The sequence below is a fragment of the Botrytis fragariae genome (genome assembly GCF_013461495.1).
Source record: "Botrytis fragariae strain BVB16 chromosome Unknown tig00000163, whole genome shotgun sequence".
Classification (NCBI taxonomy): domain Eukaryota; kingdom Fungi; phylum Ascomycota; class Leotiomycetes; order Helotiales; family Sclerotiniaceae; genus Botrytis; species Botrytis fragariae.
The window spans coordinates 855,247-874,702 of record NW_023500999.1 but is presented as its reverse complement, the minus strand read 5'-3'; the positions used below and the strand labels follow the sequence as shown (position 1 = coordinate 874,702).

The following is a 19,456-nucleotide window of genomic DNA, read 5'->3' as shown; positions in this document are numbered from 1 at the left end:
GTTCTCTGCAGCTGCATTTGAACTCAGTCATGACTATTCCCTACAAGCATACATAACACAAACACATCTTTGGGAGAGAGAATTGTTGTGGAGAAGTACGATGAGGTATTCTGCGTGAGTATTCATTTATCGTAAGGCAAGAAATACTCTGTAACTGTAGTAAATATCGATACAAATACAAAACCATATCTAATACTCCTTACAACGTAAACTTCCTATAGAGACGTCATAAACCCCAATACTCCTTTTGACCTTCAGCCCAAAGACTCTGGTACCACCATAAGATGCCGAGTCCTCTGAAGGACTTTTGAATTCCCCGTCAAAAGATCCACACATTAATACTGTTCGCTCATCCCCTCTTCCCAAAAGCCCCGAATGTATGCCCAAAAATCCAAAGTCCACACACCCCTATATGTCAAAACTCTCCGGATCCTCTTCCATGAAAATCTTGTACACCCTCCTACTGATTGCCTTCCCAATCTTCGTATCCGTAAGTGCTCCATTCTTGTTCGCCAATTTTCGACATCCTTCTAATGCCGACGAACCATTTTCTTTGAATCCTTGCAACAGAGCCTGGGGCGTGGGATACTCAGCTACTATTCCCTCTGCCATCTTCTCTGTAACATGATGTATCTCCTCCAACATTTTAATATACGTATCTGTAGTATCTTTTCCAGACTTGAACTGACCGCCCGCCATGCAGAAATTCAAACCGAGAGCTTCGCGTTGGGCTAGATACGGAATTGTGGATATGTGCTTAGTAAATTGTGCCACCCATTTTGCGCTATCTTGTGTGTTGGTACTCAAACGGTGCTGTACTTTATGGAGGACTTCTAATTTGAGTAAAGAATCTTCAATGATACTGTCTGCGTTTTCAATGTATTCGTCTGCTTGTGTTGCTTTTCTCCTCTGATTGGAACTGCTACTAGCCACTTCATCTTCTGGTATTCGACTTCTCACTGCAGCTTGATACTGTCGGTCTTTTATATTCCGATTTTTATTTTGCCATGCAGTTAGACCTTCAATGAGATATATCAGCTTGCATGATTCGAATTGTGATTTGAGGATAGAAACATGAGTATCTAGATCTATATCTCCCCTTCCTAAAGCCATATCAACGAACTTCTTAGCTGGCATGATACATAGAATGTGCTTCTCGTCCTTGATTTGCCGTGGTTTGGGTTCCCAGATATCACTTTCTTCATTGTATTCCGAAATGACCTTTCGACGCCACTTAATGACTAGATCTGAATTCTCCCATTGAGATTGCTGAACATCCAATTCCTTCAGTAAAACATCGATTCTAGTTCTCAGTGCCATATGACTTTTATCCTGAATACATGAAGGCAAATCGACAATCATTTCCGGAGTCGAAATTTCGGGTTTGGTACGATCGACGTTGACCTTAGCCAAATCCTTTGCCTTTTCTTTTTCTCGCTCTTTCTCTGCTTTGGCATACTCTTTGTCGATACGTTTTTGCTCCCTTTCGGCATCCTTTGCCGCCTTTTTTTCTGCTGCGCTCGAAGCTTTTTCTTTAGATTTATCGACCTTCTCTCGCTTCTTCTTCTCGGGTGTTGAATCATCGTCATAATGATGTAGCATTGGCTCTTCAATCGCTTTCGATCGCCTTGGTGGCGGATTCCAGGATTTCAAATTCTCAATGGATGGGAAGTCATCTCCATCCTCGACATCCAAAAAAATTGGCTTGCTGGCTCTCTTCCGTGGTATCTCCACTTCGTCATCATCATCATCGTCATATCGAATCGAAGATGCCTTTCCCTTGCCATATTTCGATCGAGCAGCGGACGCATCCGGCGAACTTGTAAACAATAAAGGGTCTGCGCCCAAAGAGTTTGATCTATTTAAACTGTATTTGGGCGGTCTTGCTTTACTTGTTCGAACGGACTCAATATTTGAAACTGTACGTTTGTATCCGCCTGTGGCCCTTGGGATTTTGTCTTTTGGTGGTGATGCTTTCTGTCGTTTCGCAGGTGGCGGAGAGGTAAATGGGTTGTCCGAATCTGTTATTTCGATAGGAGCATTGTCCCATTGTCTTTGCTTCGAGTTTCCAGTATCCCGCTTTGCAGATGCACTATTCAATGCAGAACCAATTGTCGTGTCGAAATCATCAGACCACAATTGAAGTTCATTGCCATCATCAAGTTGTATTGTCTTGGAAGCTTTTGGTTTGGGAGATCGTATCGACGGATTTGGTGGCGGGGCCTTCGCTGTCTCAATACTAGTCGCATTATCGAAATTGGCAAAGCTGAAATCAAAGAGCTGGACTGTAGGTGGTCTGGGGATATTCTGTGATAGATCTTTGAGTGGAGCTTTGGGAGCGACGACAGGTGCGACTTTGGCGCGATTCTTCGGTAGTTCTGGCTCTGGACTCGAACTTATCAAATCAATAAACTCCTGCATTTTATTGGGATTAGAATTAGAATTTGCGGATACAGATCCCGGCGATTGTGTGCACCCAATCCAGAAGTAATGAAATTATTACGTCGAATTAAAGAAAGCAAAGGGAGACAATTGACGGCATAGACAAATTCTCCTCTTGAATTTGTGTTTCGTTTGCAATCCTTTGTCACAGACTGTCAACGCGACCGATACACGCTAAAGCTCGCCCTCACGTGATATGTGTGAAATCTTTTGGGGCCGACCAGAATTTGCTGGTACGCATTTCTTGGCCCGGTCAGGCTTCACTCTTTCATACACCAGCACGTCGCCGGTTCTCTATTCCAAAGCGTTTGAATCATATAATCAACAGAAGCTGTACTTCTGCAACGTCTTCGGTGGCTTAGATCATATCGCCCATCGAATTTATACACGTTCACTGATGAATTGCATGGTTAGCGCGCTGGCCACTAGCTTGCATATGTCGAAAAAGCTTACGATGTACCATGGCCTATTGATTGTAGTGCATGCAGTGCAATGGCAAGCTGACAAGGCGGGGCTTTGCTCCCTGTACCATCTTGAGGCTGCGCACATCAAACTACTGTCCTACGAAGATCTCTATATTTTGCCCACTTTCAGGTTGGTTATATCAATATTATACTCAAGTGTTTCACGAGTTTAACGATTTGATGCTTTGATACTTGTCACAAACTTCACTCCTATCGCACTATATAGATGTTTGTGTGTTTATGTTGTAAGATATATTATTTGTGTTTTCAATATGGATCCATTATCTATCTTGGGTGCCATCGCAGCCTCCTCTCAAATCGCCCAGCAAAGCTACGATGCCATTAAATTCTTGAACGATATCAAAACGCAAATGCAGAACGGTCCGAAGAAGATCCGTGGACAAATACAACACATTGAGCAATTCATCACTCTTCTAGCATTAGTTATTAAGAATACCTCTTTACAAACCTCCGAAGTGTCTTCGGTTGTGAAAACTTGTTCTAATTCTGCAAAAGATATTAAGGATAGCCTCGAAAGTTATCTTGCTACTCCGGATGAAGGAAAAAGAGTAAAATGGCGAAAAGCATTTACAGCAGTGAGATCAGAAAAAAAGATATCCTCTATGATTGCGGATCTCGAAGGAGAGAAGTCCTTGTTGAGTCTCCATATCCAAAGGATTGATTTGTAAGAGCGCGCAACAATGACACATTCACTCTACTGATTCTCAAAGATCTCTACTGCAAACAGTTGATCTCAATGCAAACGAAATTAAATTGACAGTTGGCGCGGTTGCAAATAATGTTACGGAAGTCAAATCTATACTTATATCGGTAGCCAAGCAAATTGCTACATTTCCACACAACTTCCAACTAATGCTTACTTAGATGAATTCTCGATCAGATATTGTCGCTCCTACAGAGAATATTAACAAGAGTCACTTCATTGTGCCAAATCGCCGTGTTAGCGGCTTTATTGGCCGTGAAGATATCCTAAACAAGATCGAAGAGGGATTGTCCTCTGAATCTGAGTCTCGTATTGTCGTTCTTCGAGGATTAGGAGGCCAAGGTAAAACTCAAATTGCACTTGAGTACTGCCATCGTGCAAGAAAGAACCATATTCGAGCCATATTCTGGATTGATGCAACATCCGAGAGCACTGTCAAGAAAGATTACAAGTCAGTACTGGAGCATATCGAACGCCCAGCTGATTCAACGCAAGATGACCAAGTAGTTACCTCCGTGTTGAACATACTTCGAGAATGGGATGAGCCATGGCTAATCATCTTCGATAACCATGACGACCCATCAAGTTTTCATCTCCCCGATTTCATGCCATCAGGGCAACATGGACGAATTTTGATCACGAGTAGACACGCAGATACTGCCTTACTAGCTGAAAGAGACCATGATATTGAGCTACATGGGCTCCGGAAAGATGATGCTTGTGATCTTCTCATTAAACAAAGCCGGGTAAGCAATACCGCATCGCGCGACGACGCATACGCTATCGTTGATCGCTTGGGGTACCATGCACTAGCTATTACACAGGCAGGATCATATATCCAAACTCAAAAGATCCAATTGTCACAATTTATGGACAACTATAATCGGCAACGAGAAGCAATTCTACGAGAGACGCCGCGAATGTCACAGTATCGACGTAAAATTGGAGAGGCTGCGGACGAAACTGCATTGAATGTCTTTACAACCTGGGAACTTTCCTACCAACAATTAGAGACGCTTGATGATGAGAAGAAGTACAAGTCAAGGATTCTAACCTTGTTTGCTTTCTTCGACTGTCAAAATATATCCCAACAATTATTTGAGACTTATTGCACAGTGGAACTCTTCTCAAACACCGAAGTGATGGAGATCGATGAGCCTTTACTCTTGTTTGTTGGTGAAGACAAGAACTGGGATGAACAAAAATTCGTGGATATTTTGAATGGTCTCTCTCGACTGTCCCTGATCCAAAGCTGGTATAGAGACGAGAATGATCATTGTCATCTGTCTCTACACCCTTTGGTTCAGGACTGGATTCGCGTGCGCGCTTCTTCAGAACTATGCTACGACTCCGCGGTTCTCAGCGCTAATGTCGTGGCAACAGTTCTCCAACAATGTTACTCTCATAAAACGTACACGATGCCCTTATCTCTGCGGCAGGAACTACTGTCCCATCTTAGTTTGCACGAAGAAATTCAAGAGCTGATGGTTACGCTCAAGAAAGATAAAGCGCTCAGTAGAGATATGTTGTATCTATATTACCCAGAGCTCACGCGATTTTACTTTAAGAGCGGTTTATATAGAGAATCTGAGAAGATTGCTCGTCAATGGGTGGTGGCGAGTTTACGGGAATATGGACCGGAGGACGTTGGAACTTTACATGCTCATGCTTCGTTGGCAAATGCGTTATCTAAGCTAAATAATTTCGAAGAATCGTTTCATATAGACCAAAAGGTGCTAAAAATTCGTAGAAAAAAATATGGTTCTGAAAACCCTGATGTATTGAGAGATACACACAACATTGCATGGAGTCTAATGGAAAGAGGACATCTTGTCAGAGCCGAGAAGATTTTCAGAAGACTCCTCGAGGTAACGGAAAGGATTTTAGGACATGATGACACAGAGACATTGTCAAGTATCTTCGCCCTTGCTCGTGTTCTCCAGAATGCAGGGGAATTTGCTGAAGCTGAAGTCCTTTGCCGGAACCTAGTCCACGACAGCCAGAGAATACTTGGACCAAATCATAGTATCACAAATAACCATCTAAAAGAATTAGCTTTCATTCTCGAGGATCAAGGAAAACTTTCCGAATCCTTGACCTGTTTTGAAAGTGTTTATGCACACAGACTAGCAACATTGGGTCCTGGCAATCCCAAAACACTACGTTCGGAGCGTGATTGCGCCGTTGTACGCGAGAATCTCGAGCTACAATTACAGAACGAACAAAGAAAAGTCAGAAGAGGATCACCCGCAAGCCAAACCTCCGATTCTGAAAGCGATACGGAATCCGAAGTCTCCGAGCTCGGCGATGACACCATTTTCTCGACGTACGAGCGAAATCTACTCTGGTCATCTGATTCGGATATAGAGCAATCTCTATACTCGACTTCCGAAGGAGAGGAAGGAGAGGGGGAGGAGGAGGAGGAAGACGAGGATGAAGACGCAGATTCAATCCTTGAAACAAAAAGCAAAGCCATTGATAACCAAATACCAGAGGCTCTAAAAGATGGACAAGAAGCAAACGAGGAGTCAATGCCAGAGAAGCAGGAGGAGGAGGGGGAGAAACTCAAGGAAGATGAACATTTGGAAGATTGAGAACAATACGATGTATGGAGACTGCGGACGGCAAAGGATTCGAGAGAATTGACTGTCCCTGGAGACAAGCACAAATTGCGACGGCAGCATGGATTTCTGTATATTCATTTCTAGTCAAGAGATACAATCGGTAGAATCACACTGATTGCGCATCTTTTTTCACCTTTCCTTTTCGCGGAGTCTGTTCATATCCATCTAGTCATCAAAACAGTTCATCTCAACTCAGCAATCTCACAACCCCGCAACCCCAGACATCACAAAACCAAAACCAAAAATAAGCGAAAGACAATAAAATTCCAAAAACTACCTAAAACAAGCTACCTACATAGCCCCGAAGAAACGAGTGACTTCGAAACCTTAACTAACGCACCCATCCCCTTATCAAAATATCACAAAACCCTGTGTTGAAAATAGGAAGTGAGATGATCGAGAATACTCCAAATAGGGTATTCCAGAGAGTATCTCACGACCTGCGCGGAAATGAATGTAAGACCACTTCCCCTCCTTTAGCGAAAAAAGCTCCTGATCCTACGGCCGCTTTCATCAGTATTCCCTTTTGCTTCACCAGCTCAAACTTCCCTTCACATTCACAATCCCATCTCAACCCCCTGCCCGCCTATCCATTCCATTCCACTCTTCTCTCTGCTTCCCCTCCTCTCATCCTCCACCCTCCCTCATAACCACTCAACCTGTCGATGTCGTCGTCCCTACACCACTACTACTCGTCAGCGTCGCCGCTCCACTACTCGTCGGTCTCGGTCCCCCAGGAAACGTCCCATTCGGTCCACCAGGAAACGTACCATTAGGAGGTGGTCCCCCTGGTCCTCCACCACCACCAGCAACAGGCACACCCCCATCCGATGTCAACGCCGCAGCAGCTTGAATAGATCCCGCGCGAGTAGGATCGATACCGAAGGCGATCCAGCCGAAGAGACCTTCGGAGAGGGTGGAGCCGAGGAGAGAATATTCGACGACGGGGTCACCGAGGGCGGCTTCTTGGACTAGGGGGAGAGATGGGGTGTTAGTTGGGGGTTTGGAATCTATGCTATATGGGGAGAGGAATGAATGGCTCACGAAATATCCCATCATTAGCATTAGTAGTCGATCCCGGATTCGGATTCGTCGAGTATGGAGTCAACGCCTCAATCTGATTCGAAAGCGAGGTATCGAAGAAGAGCTGGCCGATGTGCGAGACTGTTGACCCTTGGTATGTGCCATTTGGGAAGGCTCTGTGTGTTATATTAGTATTGTTCTAATTTCTCATACACCAAAACTCATTTTTTGGGATTGAGAAGCAGAGGAGAGAGAGCGAGAGAGAGAGAAAACTTACGTTCCACCAACATGAGTAGCAACATGGATATGCTGCGTCCTCCCCTGATAATGCCCCGGGTAAAACGCCGTAAACTGAGTCGCGCCCTCCTCCCCGGTCGCCTGAATACCCCTCGCAAACGTCGCATTAATATTCCCCGGCACCGACGCATCCGTCACACCACTATACGTTCCCGTGCTATTCGCATACCAGAAATCGATATACACATCGGGCACCGGCTCGCAGGTCGAGGTATCGATGACTTGGATATCGAGAATGAGATCGATGCCCGATTGGATGGCGGTTTCGCGCACGTCGGCGCGGATGTATTCGCCGCTGACGTAGAAGGGGCCTTCGGTTACTTCGGGGACGAGAATGCAGGAATTGTTGCCGGTGAAGATGTCGCTGAAGCTGTCGGTGGGGGAGTAGGGGGTTGTGGAGAGATGACTGGTGTTTAGGACGGTGCCGGAGTCGCGGGCAGAGAGCTCGGGGAGATCGCGGAGTTTGATGATGGAGGTATCTGGGTTTGTTAGTGGGGATTGGGAGATGGTGAGTGAGAGGGTGAGGGATTACCAATGGGAAGACCACGCTTGGCTCGCTCGTTCTGGAGGATCTCGTGTCTTCTATCGGTGGTGCGTTGATGGTGTCCTCGAGCCTTGAGCTTGGAGTAGCAGCTACTGATATCTCTCTTGTGGAATTCATGAGCTCTTGCAATATGAGCGATTTCTTCCTTAATATCATGTCCTGGATGTGCTTGCACAGCAACCAAGGAGGCCAGCGTGGGGATGGCAAGACGTGTGAAATGCATGGTGAATAAAATACTCAGGAGAAAAGTAGTTGATGAGCTTGTGGATTCTTCTATTTCTACAGGACGATGTTCTTCACATATATATACATAGTTTTGACCCGTGTCAGAAGTTCCATAGCAAAAAACATCCCAAATCACGCCTTCCAGATGCCAGCGTGCAAAACGAAATGACATCTTGATGTCGACAGCGCCAAGGCTTCCACGATCTTCCTCAGCAAGGCAATTTCAATTCATCCAGACAGGATATACTTTTCCCGCGAACGACGTCGACGCAATCGAGTAGGTGATTGATTTGGGAGGATATTGAGGATCATCCCAAGACAAAGGTACACGCGTCCAAATGATTTGGATTGGTTTTGAGGATATATTTCCACAACCACAGGCGTGATTCTATATCAAAGCGTCTGGGATACCTGTCGAAACCATGTAGAATTGAGATTCTCCACGCTCGTTGTACAGGAGCGCCATCTTGGCGATATAGGGGAGGATCAAAGACATATGCAATTCGTCATACAAGAATAGTAATGCCAGAAAGTTGATTGGAAAATGTTTGTCGAGGATGTCATTCCAGCATCGGAGAAATATTTCTCAACGGGAAGGTAATAGGAAAATTTGCTTGGTGATTGCCCTTAGAAGGTATTGGTGCGATGAATAGCACTTGGCAACTGCAATACCGAAGGATGGGACTTACCCCAACATTCATTACGCACACATACAGACACATATGAAACGACTTTCGAATTGCTTGTGATTAGCCGCGCAGAGGAAAAACTGCCGGCAGATGCAGGATTTCCTGGAGAAGGAAAGGATGAGGAGAAATATATGAGATGATCTAGAGAGCTGACGAAGCCTCTCTAGGTTTATATATCAAAAGCAAAATGTGTCATGAGTTCATACTTGTACTTGAGGTATGAGTGACATTCACATGGTACAAGATTGGCTGCGCTTACTTAAGACAGTATATAATTCCTGGATATTTGCATATTACAATGTCATCCGAGAAAAATCTGGATATACCGATTGCAATATTCAAATGAAGATTGGACAATTGTGATGTTATTTTGCAGGGGAAACAGATGGTAGATATTCATGGTAATTTCAATCCATTTGTTATGGTTAGATACCCAAATTGCGAAATAATTGTTGTTCGGCGTCAGAACTTGAATAAAATCAAGCCAACCGATGCTATCCGACAATCCCCCGAGAACAATTCCACCCAAAAAAAGCATACATTGCACACATCCCTCAACCCTCGAGTCAATCAACTCTCTCGTAAAATCCTCGCCGCATCAATCATAGATGCAAAAAATGCAAAAAACACGATCAACATAGGAGGTATTGAACCACACCCGATTTGAACGGATAACCTTTCGATCTGGAGTCGAACGCGCTACCGTTGCGCCAGCGGTCCTATTGATCTATCAGTGCCACTTTATTAATCAGTATAATGTACAACATTGAACGCGATTGGAAATGAGACTTGATAAAGCACGTGAGACAAGTGGTGTGATCCAATCAACGAAAAGTACCTACGAAGATGAAGAGGAATAAATGTTGCAAATCGCGAAATTATCACTATGATTCTGTGACATTTTTGCTGACGGACATGCAATCAAGACTGGAGAGCAATATTTTATTAGTGGTTTATGTGCCTTTCATTGAAGGTATTCATATAACAATTTAGTTCAATTGGTTTTAAGTATTGTGTTTATTTAGATAGCTTTCAAAGACAATCATGATATTCTATAATAATAATAAATCTTTACAAGAGCTCAATATGTATATTCCATATATTGCAGATGAAGGGATCTAGGTGGTATCACTATGTCGTCTCGAAGATTTATAGGTAAGAAACTGCTGAACATATATCTATCTATACCTCTCTATTGTCAAGAGTGCACATTCAATAGCATACCCTCATGTCTCTACTGATCAATACTCCATATTGACAATGAAACATATTACCTACCTATTTGCTGGTGTGATTTCTTGAAGTCAGTGATGACCTTTGGAGTATAGCTAAGGATGGTCTGAATGGTTCATTCTTTCGAATAATCGTATCCACATGGATCCAGGTCCTGAAATGTCTAAATTCGAACTCACGCGTTGAGTATAATAACGGTGTATATAGACGACACATCAATTGAATGTTCGAGATGAAAACAAACGAATATCTAAGCTGACGAGTCCCTCGGCTGGAGATGTCAAGGCCTCAATCCTGCCCCAATATAAAAACGAAAATCAATCGTCTTTACATACCTATTAAAGAAAGGAACTTTTCATCCGTCATGAATCGATCGAGATAAAGTTTAACTACGTATATTAAAGACAAGGCTGCGTAGTCTAATCGTGTTTTAATCCTTATGTCGTGCGGATACCAACCGTCCTGATTCAAGGATTTTTGCATTAGTATACTAATGATTTCCTTCTCTTACTTAATACTGCTTGCTGTTGCTAGACTGCGGCTGAACAAGGAAACCCTATCTAGGTTATAGGGATAATGGCATCGTCGTGGGGTAGATGAATCTACTTCGGAACATAAATTGATATTGTGGACGACCGCGACCGCGAGGGGGAAATCCAGTCGCCTGGAAGTTGGAACGATTGATACGAATACGACTTAATATAAGTGAAGCAGGAAGAAATATCATACGATAAATGTACTGTTGATAGTTGCGTGCCGCCACAAGCTGTCAGAAGTCATACTGTCACCATCTATTTCATCTGATGTTCAAAATATGACCAATTTGCAGGCCGATAGCTTGTTCATTCGATACCCATGACTCCTGGATGTTCAGATCTGTGATTTAGCTTGGCCAATAAGATTGCTGATCAAAAGTTTGTTGTTGTAGTAATTGGAGGTGCCACTGGTCATGAGCAAGCATATCCTTACTTAAGAATGAAAAGATCGCGAAGGAGCTTTTTACTTGACACTCTCCACACATAACCAAGGGAGTACCCACTACTCAGCTATTAATTCTCAAATGAAGAAGTCGCGCAGCCTCGGCGCACATGGTTCTACCATCATAAAATGTGCCATTATTCGTTGTCGCCGGCTAGACTTGTTGCCCGCATGCTTAGATGCGGGAACTTGGGGAGATCCCTTGATGCTAGACTCAATTTTCTTCTCATCAAGGTATCTAAGCGATCTTGGGGCAATATCGGGGCAGAAAAGTCGATCAAAAAAGTGTACTTGGGAGACTTTCATTCTGTGCCGTAAAATTCGATTCCTCAATCACATGGTTGTAGCGCATGAAAAACTGAATCATGACTACATGATTTCATCCTTGAAGCATTTCGCGTCTTGTTGAAATGCCGAGCTGCCACACTCTCTGGGAAACTGCCGCGATAATATGTTAAGGCGACAAGGTTTGATAAATACGTACATAGGTAAATCGGTGGTGGCAATCTTCATGCCATCTGTGGGTTTTTGCATGGACGCGGATGAACAGAACTATTTGGGTTGGTTGGGTCAATGCGTGCGTGATATCTGTGTCGTGATACCGTGATACGGATGTTTGTGACAGTGCTGACCGACCGGTATTGCTGTCACTGAGATTGACGGATGAGGGAGAATTTCATGCTTAGTTGCAAATCTGGAGACGGAAAACTCATGCGACAAGAATGGTAACTTTGTGATGAATTAAAGTTATAGACTTGTTCAATTATTAACATAAAGAACTTCGGGATGGTGACGAATCGAGGTCAGTGTCAAGTCTCGAGTTTGGTACCGACCGGAGCCGTATCAACGATCCATGGTTCAACGGTTGCTACTTTGGGATGACTTTTTATTTTGCTCCGAATAGCCAACAGTGGGCTCTTGGATTACTCATTGCTCATTGTCCATTGCCCAATGTCAATTGTCTTCCCTTCTTGAAATGTATAGGAGAGGGAGTCTTGTTCCGGTGTTCCAGCCTCGATTTGTATAGTAATTTGCGATCAAAATCAAACACATTCAAGGGCCAAGTAGATACTAGATATCCAATGGATCCCAATAACGAGCACAGATCAAGTTTGGCAGCAGTTTTCATTTTTTAGATGGTTAGTTTGAGTACCAAAATCTTAAATGACCCAAAGGAGAATTCCAGAAGTCCACTCGTGTCGGGGAAATTTGATTGACTGCCGATGACAATAATAACAAAGGCCACATGTGCGGAGACACTACGGAGCTTCGATTCATATCAATTGTGCTTTGAGTAAGACTCATGTGCTTGTGTGCACTGTGCAGTGTGCACTGTGAGTGGGCTTGTGTGGCCCTGTATGATGGGATGGGCGTACCTAAGTTTGCTATCCGTGCCTAGATTCGACCCTTGACCAGTTGGAAAAGAGTTAGAGTTCCTTTTGGCTCATTGGTTACATTCGCACATCCATACGAAGTCCGGAGTAATCAAATTTGAAGGCGGAAAACCACATGTTGACCACGATATAGGTTGATGTTTTGTCGACGGTACGTTAGTAGTAGTGTTGGTGGTGGTGGTGGTGGTGGTAGTAGTGATAGTAGTGTTGGTAGTAGTAGTAACAGTAGTCGTAGTACGCGTCCGGGCGTGTGTGCGCATGAGTTAAGATTTCGGTGTCACATATCAGAAATTGAGGGGAGATTTGATGGATAAATAGTGAAGCAACCCTAGAAACGGCCATGAGCTGAATCGTTCCTTTTCCCAATCATGTTTGTCTGTGTTGGATCTGTGTCCGTTGGTAAGTCTCTGCTTCGTATAATAGCAGACAATCGTTACGATATTTGGCAAAGCTGTATAGACCCTTTTATGAACTAGAGTAAGGGGGAAGAAGCTTGGAAAGGAAACATCCCGTGAACGAGGGCAGGGTTGATGGGTGAATGAAACCGAACCGTTCGAGATTTCGTTCCTTTTGATGATTGTGATATGATGAATTAATTGGACGAAGGAGATAGAAAGTGGGAGGAGATATGGGGATTGGGTATTGGATATGAGCGACCTATTCGTCGACTCACTTTCTTTTTCTTCTTCTCTTGTTTGATCTCCAATTGATGGAGCAAAAGATACAAGCAGCTGCAATACCGCGCATGAGACTAATGTAAGTACACATCACACTAATGTATGGTATGAATAATAAATGGTACAGGAAATGGAGAAGAAACATCAAAGCACCCCTCGATTTTGCTACCCGTCACAGTGTCACTGCATTTGGGTCAGTTCACCATTCTCCAATCAAATCTTCCAATTGAATAATGCCCCCGATGTGGCATAGGCTGTTGGGTATGTTTTGGTGTTATTTTATTTGGGGGGGATTTACTTTTCCGGGAATTTCTTTTGGCCGTCATTCTTTTTCTTTCTTTTCTTCCCTTTCCTAGGAATTTCCTGACCTTGCTATCTCCATCACTATCCTCACGACTCATGATTCGTATCACAGGGAAAGACTCGAAAAGATGCACTAAATAGGTATAAATCACTGTGATTGCCTAGATATATATATATATGAATGAATAGACACCTGCCTCGTAGACAGAAACGATATCGGCATTCAAACGTATACGACCGTTCCATCAATCATTCATTCATTTTGACGGTTGACTGTACATTAGCTTTCCTTTTTTCATACCATCTCCTGAAAATCGACCCACTCTTCGAATCTTTCCTAAATCTCAACCCAATTATATTAGACCCTCACTTCACACCCTAAAACTAAAACCACGCTAAATCCCTTTTGGGACTGGGAATAAATAATGAATGCATGATAAATCATAACTAATAGATAATCGATCATAAATAATAAATAATAAATAATAAATAATATCATGAGCTTCGCTTTCAATGCTTTCCCTCTCTCCCTCCCCTGGTCAATTTTAACCTTCTGTGCATGCTCCTCTTTTTGGTCCTTTGCCTACCTACTTTGCCTGCTTTCCCTTACCTGCCATTTGCCTGCTTGATTGCTTGCTTGCTGGTCTACCATATCTATTCATCATCTGGATTTCTTCCTTTCCTTTCCCTACATTCACTCGTTTTCCTATCTTTCATTCTTTCAATCTTCAAGTTTCGTGACTGCACCACAATCTGCAATTTGCAGAAAGCAGCAGAAAGGTAGGATCAAGATACTAAAGGTTCCATCGTCAATTCTACCAACCTGGACTACGAAGGGAACAAGAAACACATATTGTACCAAAAAGGAGGCCACTGCAAAACATCAAGGCTCGAGACTTCGTTTCCAAAGAAAAGTGAATTTCCATGATCGAATGATATAATCAGTTCGCTCAATATACTCAATATACACTCCTTTGATTCTTCAACGCTTCTACGATCATATTATTCTTGTCGGCATCTCTCGGGTTCTCGACATACCTTCAGTATTCTTTCAAATTGTCTTCTATTCTTCATAGGAGCATCCTACTTGGATTTTACAATCAGAGGAGTCTTGACTTCTCTTGACATCTCCAACCATGGCTCCATCTCTTACAAGTTCATCCAATTTCCTCCGACCCAGAACCAGAGATCGTGGTGATGAGCGCCCTAGTACTCGGGAAAATAACCAGGATCACAACCTCATAATTCCTAGCCGAACTTCCTCTCTCCACTCGAGAATTACACAACCCATTCCTTCTTCACTCAATGCAAAACCTCAAGCTCGCACGCCAAAAACCCTCACTCATGCCTACATGGTATGCGGTGTTGGTCGAGAACCAGCACAATGGGTGAAGGCGCCGGCTCCAGCGCAAGGAAAGATTCAACATATGAAAGGCGCCGTGGGTCAGTTTTGGCTTCCTGAGATTCTCGGTAGCAGTCCTCGACTGGAGCAAGATAATGAAATCGCCAGAGCTCTTCACTCTGCAATGAGGGTAAGGATCAAAATGAGTCCTTGGTAAGATTTTACTAATTGGCAGTAGGCATGCTTTCCCCACGATGTCGAAATCTGTACAGGACGCAGTCAACCTCATTGCGTTCACCATTCCTTCGTTCTTCAGCAAGATTCTTCGCATACTTTGTATGGTATCGCATTACGAGTTTGGTCCCGAGCAGATGAGAAGCGTGCAGAGACAATTCGCGATTTGAGAAGGAGGACAGAATCAGACTTCTACGACTCGGCAGACGAAACTTACTGGATTCCATACTGCTTGTCTTTCCTTTCCAGATACCCATTGTATAATTTGCTAGGTGACTACCTCCGAGGAATGTGGATTCATTGGAACAAAGCTACCAATCTTTTCCATGCGGAAGAGGTTTCGAGAATATTGAGCTTTCCAGCTCCCAGACTCAATGATCTCGTACGAATTGACATGAAGGACTACGCGCTTTGTTACCAATTCCCATCTTCTCCAACGGGCTTCCAGAACTTCGCCATGTGGCCCTTGTTCTCTTGCTTATCTATTCCTAATATTGTAGGAGTAATTGAAGCAGCTTTATCACCCACTCGTCGTATTATCTTCGTCTCCCATTACCCTGCCATGCTCACAGTGGCTTCGGAGACTATTCGATACTTTGTTCGGGTTTACGAATGGAGTGGCCTTTATGTACCAGTTGTTCATGCAAGACACGCGCAAGAACTTGTTCAGGAGCCTGGGCCATATATTCTTGGAATCACAGCAGAATGTCGATCCTTATTCACCGCACCCACAGATGCTCTGGTTGTCGATTTGGATCGCAACTTCGTTCTAACCTCCAGCCCACCTACTGCTTTGACTGCTGGTCAACGCACAAAGATGGTCAATCGCATTACTCAAGCTCTCAACGGTGATGTAACACCTTCTGGTGTACCACAGCACCTGCGCTCAGCTTATGGCGGTGGTAAATTAATTCCGGCCGGTCAGATCATTGTCATGCGCGGCGAAGTTGAGTCTATTCAAGATCCAGAATGGTGGAATCAAGATGCTACTATGGCCGTGATGGATCACGTTTGTGAGAAGATGGTGAGTAAAAATTGAACTCGCTTTTCCTAGAATGCACTAACTCTTTTCAGGGACGAAACACCGGAATCAAGGCTGTATTCGGAGGAGCTCAAAAGAAACCCCTAATGACTAAGGTTTCTATGAGACATCTAAATGAGATCGTACGCGAAAGAAATCAATACTCCAGAGATGCCCTTGAGGCATGGCAAGATTTCATCAACCTCAAGGGTCGCATGGATACGGAGCTCGGCAAAGTCACGAAGAGAAACAACTTCTTGGTTGAAGAACTCGAAAGCTGGAAACAGCAATTCCTCAAGTTCCAAGCCTTTGCTGAGCAACTTACTAAAGAGACTCAAGATCTCAAGGTCAAGATCGAAACCCACAAACGGGAGAACAGACGTCTTACTGGCCTTATCGACCAACAGAAAGACGATGCAGCTCGTCTTAACACCCGCCTTACTGGTACAGAGAAGCAGCGTGATGATGCTCTTGAAGCACTTGTCCTCCAACAAGAGATTGCTGAAGAACTCGAGCGTGAACGTAAGCGCAACAAGAAAGAACTTTCAGACCTTCAACGCACCAACTCTACTCTTCTACGACAACGAGATGAGGCACAGCGAGTTGTGTTGCATCTCCGCAGTCTTATTGGTGGTCAATCTCACCACTTGGAGCACTTGGTCCGCACTATCCAGAAGAGTCCAGATATCACTGAGTATCTCGATGCCGAATTCGACCAAGAAGAGGGAGAAATGATGAGCGAGATCGCCGAGGAGGGCAAGGCCGAAGGAAAGAGGCCCGCATCCAGAGGACCTTCCGAGCGTGGATCATCCCGTGCTTCGTCTCGTACACCCTCACGTTCCCACCGAATCAGCCGATCTGGCGATGATATGACTCCTGAGATGGAGGCCAGACTGGTTGGTAGCGTACGAAATAGTAAACGCTACAGTGCAATCAGCATTGCCGATGTTGCCGATCGTCACCTTCGAGATAAGACTGATGCCATCGCTCACATCATCCGAAATATTAGCGATCAATGTGCAGCTGCTGTTGAGGGTCTCATGATGGCTCATGATGCGGATGCCGAAGCTGAGGAACTTGCCATGAGGGAGCAACGAAGACATCGTGAAAGCAATCTCTCAACAATGACCAGCGATGGTGAACAATCAGGGGAAGACAGCATGCTTCATCCAAGCGGTCGCGGTTCCAGCATTCCTCCAACTCCAGATCTCAGTCACAGATCCAGCACCGCCATGTCTATCGCTAGCTCCTCTGTGACTACACCCGAAAGACACAGCCAGCAATACCATGTCCGAGATGACTTACCAACCAGAATCATCGAAGACAGCGATGAGGAGCTTGGTGGCAGAAGCGACACTGGAAGTCTACGACACAGCATGAGTGGAAAGCCAGGAGGATTACTCGGCCGACCTGCAGGAGCTAGGATAAGCGCTCTTGGTGGTCATTAGCCACTACAGCCTTTAATGCTTTTGAAGAAACTCGGAATGGACGAATCTTTTTGAAAGCATTAAACTTTCTAGAACAACGCCTCTACCTTTTATTTTTCAATCTCACCTTTTCATTTCTCTCAAGCGTGTTTTCGGAGGAGGCGTTGGATGGTGAGGCAATGTCTGTCGATTTTTTGCTGGGTTTAGCTAGCTAAGCACTCTCCATCACACTTTTATATCACTTTTTTAGTTTTTTTTATTAAGTTTTCTTACAAGATTCTCTCGAAAGGGGTTTCTTCACTGGATTTGTGGATGAAGGACAGGGTTGATAGAGAGGTATCAACTCTTGGGTTGGGTAAGAAGGGGAATTGGGAGTGGTGGATAGATGGTTGCGTGGATGGATAACCATGCGAATGGGAATGATATGTATTGTGATACTACTCTTTTTTTTTTGTTAGATGGAGCGAGCGACTTGAGAATAATACCCGATGTGAACAGTTAGTTGTATGTAACACAGATTAAGCAATGGCATTTAGGAGAGGAGAGTGAATAGGAAGAGTAGAAGAAAAAGAATTGAATGAAAATCTTTTAGACATTAGAATCTGGTTGCCAATTGTGTGGTGGTTGTTGAACTGTTTGATGTGATGGGTGTGATGGGATGGTATGTGTAGCACTTGAAGGTTGATTCTGATTGATGGGAGTTGAAGAAAGTTGGAGGAGGTGAATATTTCTGCTACCTGTACGTAGGCAGTACAAGTACGGCATGCGGCACAATGATGTGGTATATCTTTTGAGGGCTTGGGATTGCTAATTGGGGTGGGAGGGGTCTATGTAGAGTGGACTGGATTAGCTTGTGTGGAGGTGTGTGTTTATATTGGAAATGGTAGAATGAAGATGGGGATAGAGATTAGATTAAGAGGGCTGTAGCGGGTAGTTAGAAACAGGGATAGGATGAGGTGAGGTGAGATTGAATAGGGATATATTTCAAGTGTTCACATGGTGTGTGGGTATGATTCTATGGTTAAAAAGAGCCTATGCACCTAGGTAGTAAGTTCTCAATATTACTTTAGGCTTCACAATAGAGATACCGGGATTCGGGTTAATTATACAAGTTTTGATGTTTTTGCTACCTCTTGGATACAGACGATCTGGATTCCTCGAAGTATCGAACTTTTCATTGATTTTCTAGCGTGTATGCATATGTTTGTAACGCAAAGGCGCAACGAGTGTGAAATCGCACTTGGCTCGTCGTGGTAGCTCATCTGGATGAGAATGTTCTTTTCGTAGGCCTGTTTTATGTTCCTTATCTCACGATGTTAAATGTAGACTTGACTCATCATGTCCTCCTCGGAGAAAGCCCTTTATGAAGCGATAGTGTCTTTTGAAAGCGAGCTTTTCTTTATGGCGGTCTGAGCTCTTACTTGGGCGTGAAAGGGGGAATTCATTGCTGTATTCGCGTAACATTCAGGTTCGATAAGATGTTAATAGGAATCAATATAACATGATAATATCTCGTCCTCTCTACTTTAGTTGCTCGAGGAGAGCATTCGTCGCGCAGACAATAATAACGGACGAAATGAATTGTCACTTAAATAGTAAAGATAGCACAAGGTCATGATAGAAAACGACCACTTCAACATGACGACACGTTACCTCATCTACTGCCCTCCTGCCATCTCTTTTCATCATAGACCATTTTCATGACCAAACTCATCTACTTTGAATGCGAGTTATTGCAAACTTTGCAATGCAAAGTACCTGTTTCCAAAAGAATCCTCAACACTCATCGGGAAGCGAATGTCCCTACTCATGAAA

At 43.9% G+C, this 19,456-nt stretch overlaps 5 protein-coding genes across 5 annotated transcripts; 2 read left to right on the top strand and 3 right to left on the bottom strand.

Annotated features, from left to right (window-relative positions):
- Window positions 1-408: 408 nt before the first annotated feature.
- Bfra_009843 (putative ercc4 domain-containing protein) lies at window positions 409-2,421 on the bottom strand (the record flags this gene model as incomplete). Its single annotated transcript, XM_037340180.1, has 1 exon — window positions 409-2,421. One exon carries the CDS (start codon window positions 2,419-2,421, stop codon window positions 409-411), a length of 2,013 nt encoding a protein of 670 aa, XP_037189403.1.
- A 757-nt stretch (window positions 2,422-3,178) lies between these two features.
- Bfra_009842 (putative kinesin light chain protein) lies at window positions 3,179-6,224 on the top strand (the record flags this gene model as incomplete). The annotated part of the gene is made up of 3 exons (XM_037340179.1): window positions 3,179-3,591; window positions 3,638-3,737; window positions 3,792-6,224. 3 exons carry the CDS (start codon window positions 3,179-3,181, stop codon window positions 6,222-6,224), a joined length of 2,946 nt encoding a protein of 981 aa, XP_037189402.1.
- A 684-nt stretch (window positions 6,225-6,908) lies between these two features.
- Bfra_009841 (putative extracellular dioxygenase protein) lies at window positions 6,909-8,341 on the bottom strand (the record flags this gene model as incomplete). Its single annotated transcript, XM_037340178.1, has 4 exons — window positions 6,909-7,225; window positions 7,299-7,453; window positions 7,555-8,053; window positions 8,107-8,341. The coding sequence occupies 4 exons, from the start codon at window positions 8,339-8,341 to the stop codon at window positions 6,909-6,911; spliced, it is 1,206 nt and encodes a 401-aa protein (XP_037189401.1).
- Window positions 8,342-12,383: 4,042 nt separating this feature from the next.
- On the bottom strand, window positions 12,384-12,897 carry Bfra_009840 (uncharacterized protein; the record flags this gene model as incomplete). The annotated part of the gene is made up of 2 exons (XM_037340177.1): window positions 12,384-12,638; window positions 12,715-12,897. The coding sequence occupies 2 exons, from the start codon at window positions 12,895-12,897 to the stop codon at window positions 12,384-12,386; spliced, it is 438 nt and encodes a 145-aa protein (XP_037189400.1).
- A 1,856-nt stretch (window positions 12,898-14,753) lies between these two features.
- Window positions 14,754-17,662, top strand: Bfra_009839 (putative denn domain-containing protein; the record flags this gene model as incomplete). Its single annotated transcript, XM_037340176.1, has 3 exons — window positions 14,754-15,149; window positions 15,198-16,217; window positions 16,268-17,662. 3 exons carry the CDS (start codon window positions 14,754-14,756, stop codon window positions 17,660-17,662), a joined length of 2,811 nt encoding a protein of 936 aa, XP_037189399.1.
- Window positions 17,663-19,456: the final 1,794 nt, after the last annotated feature.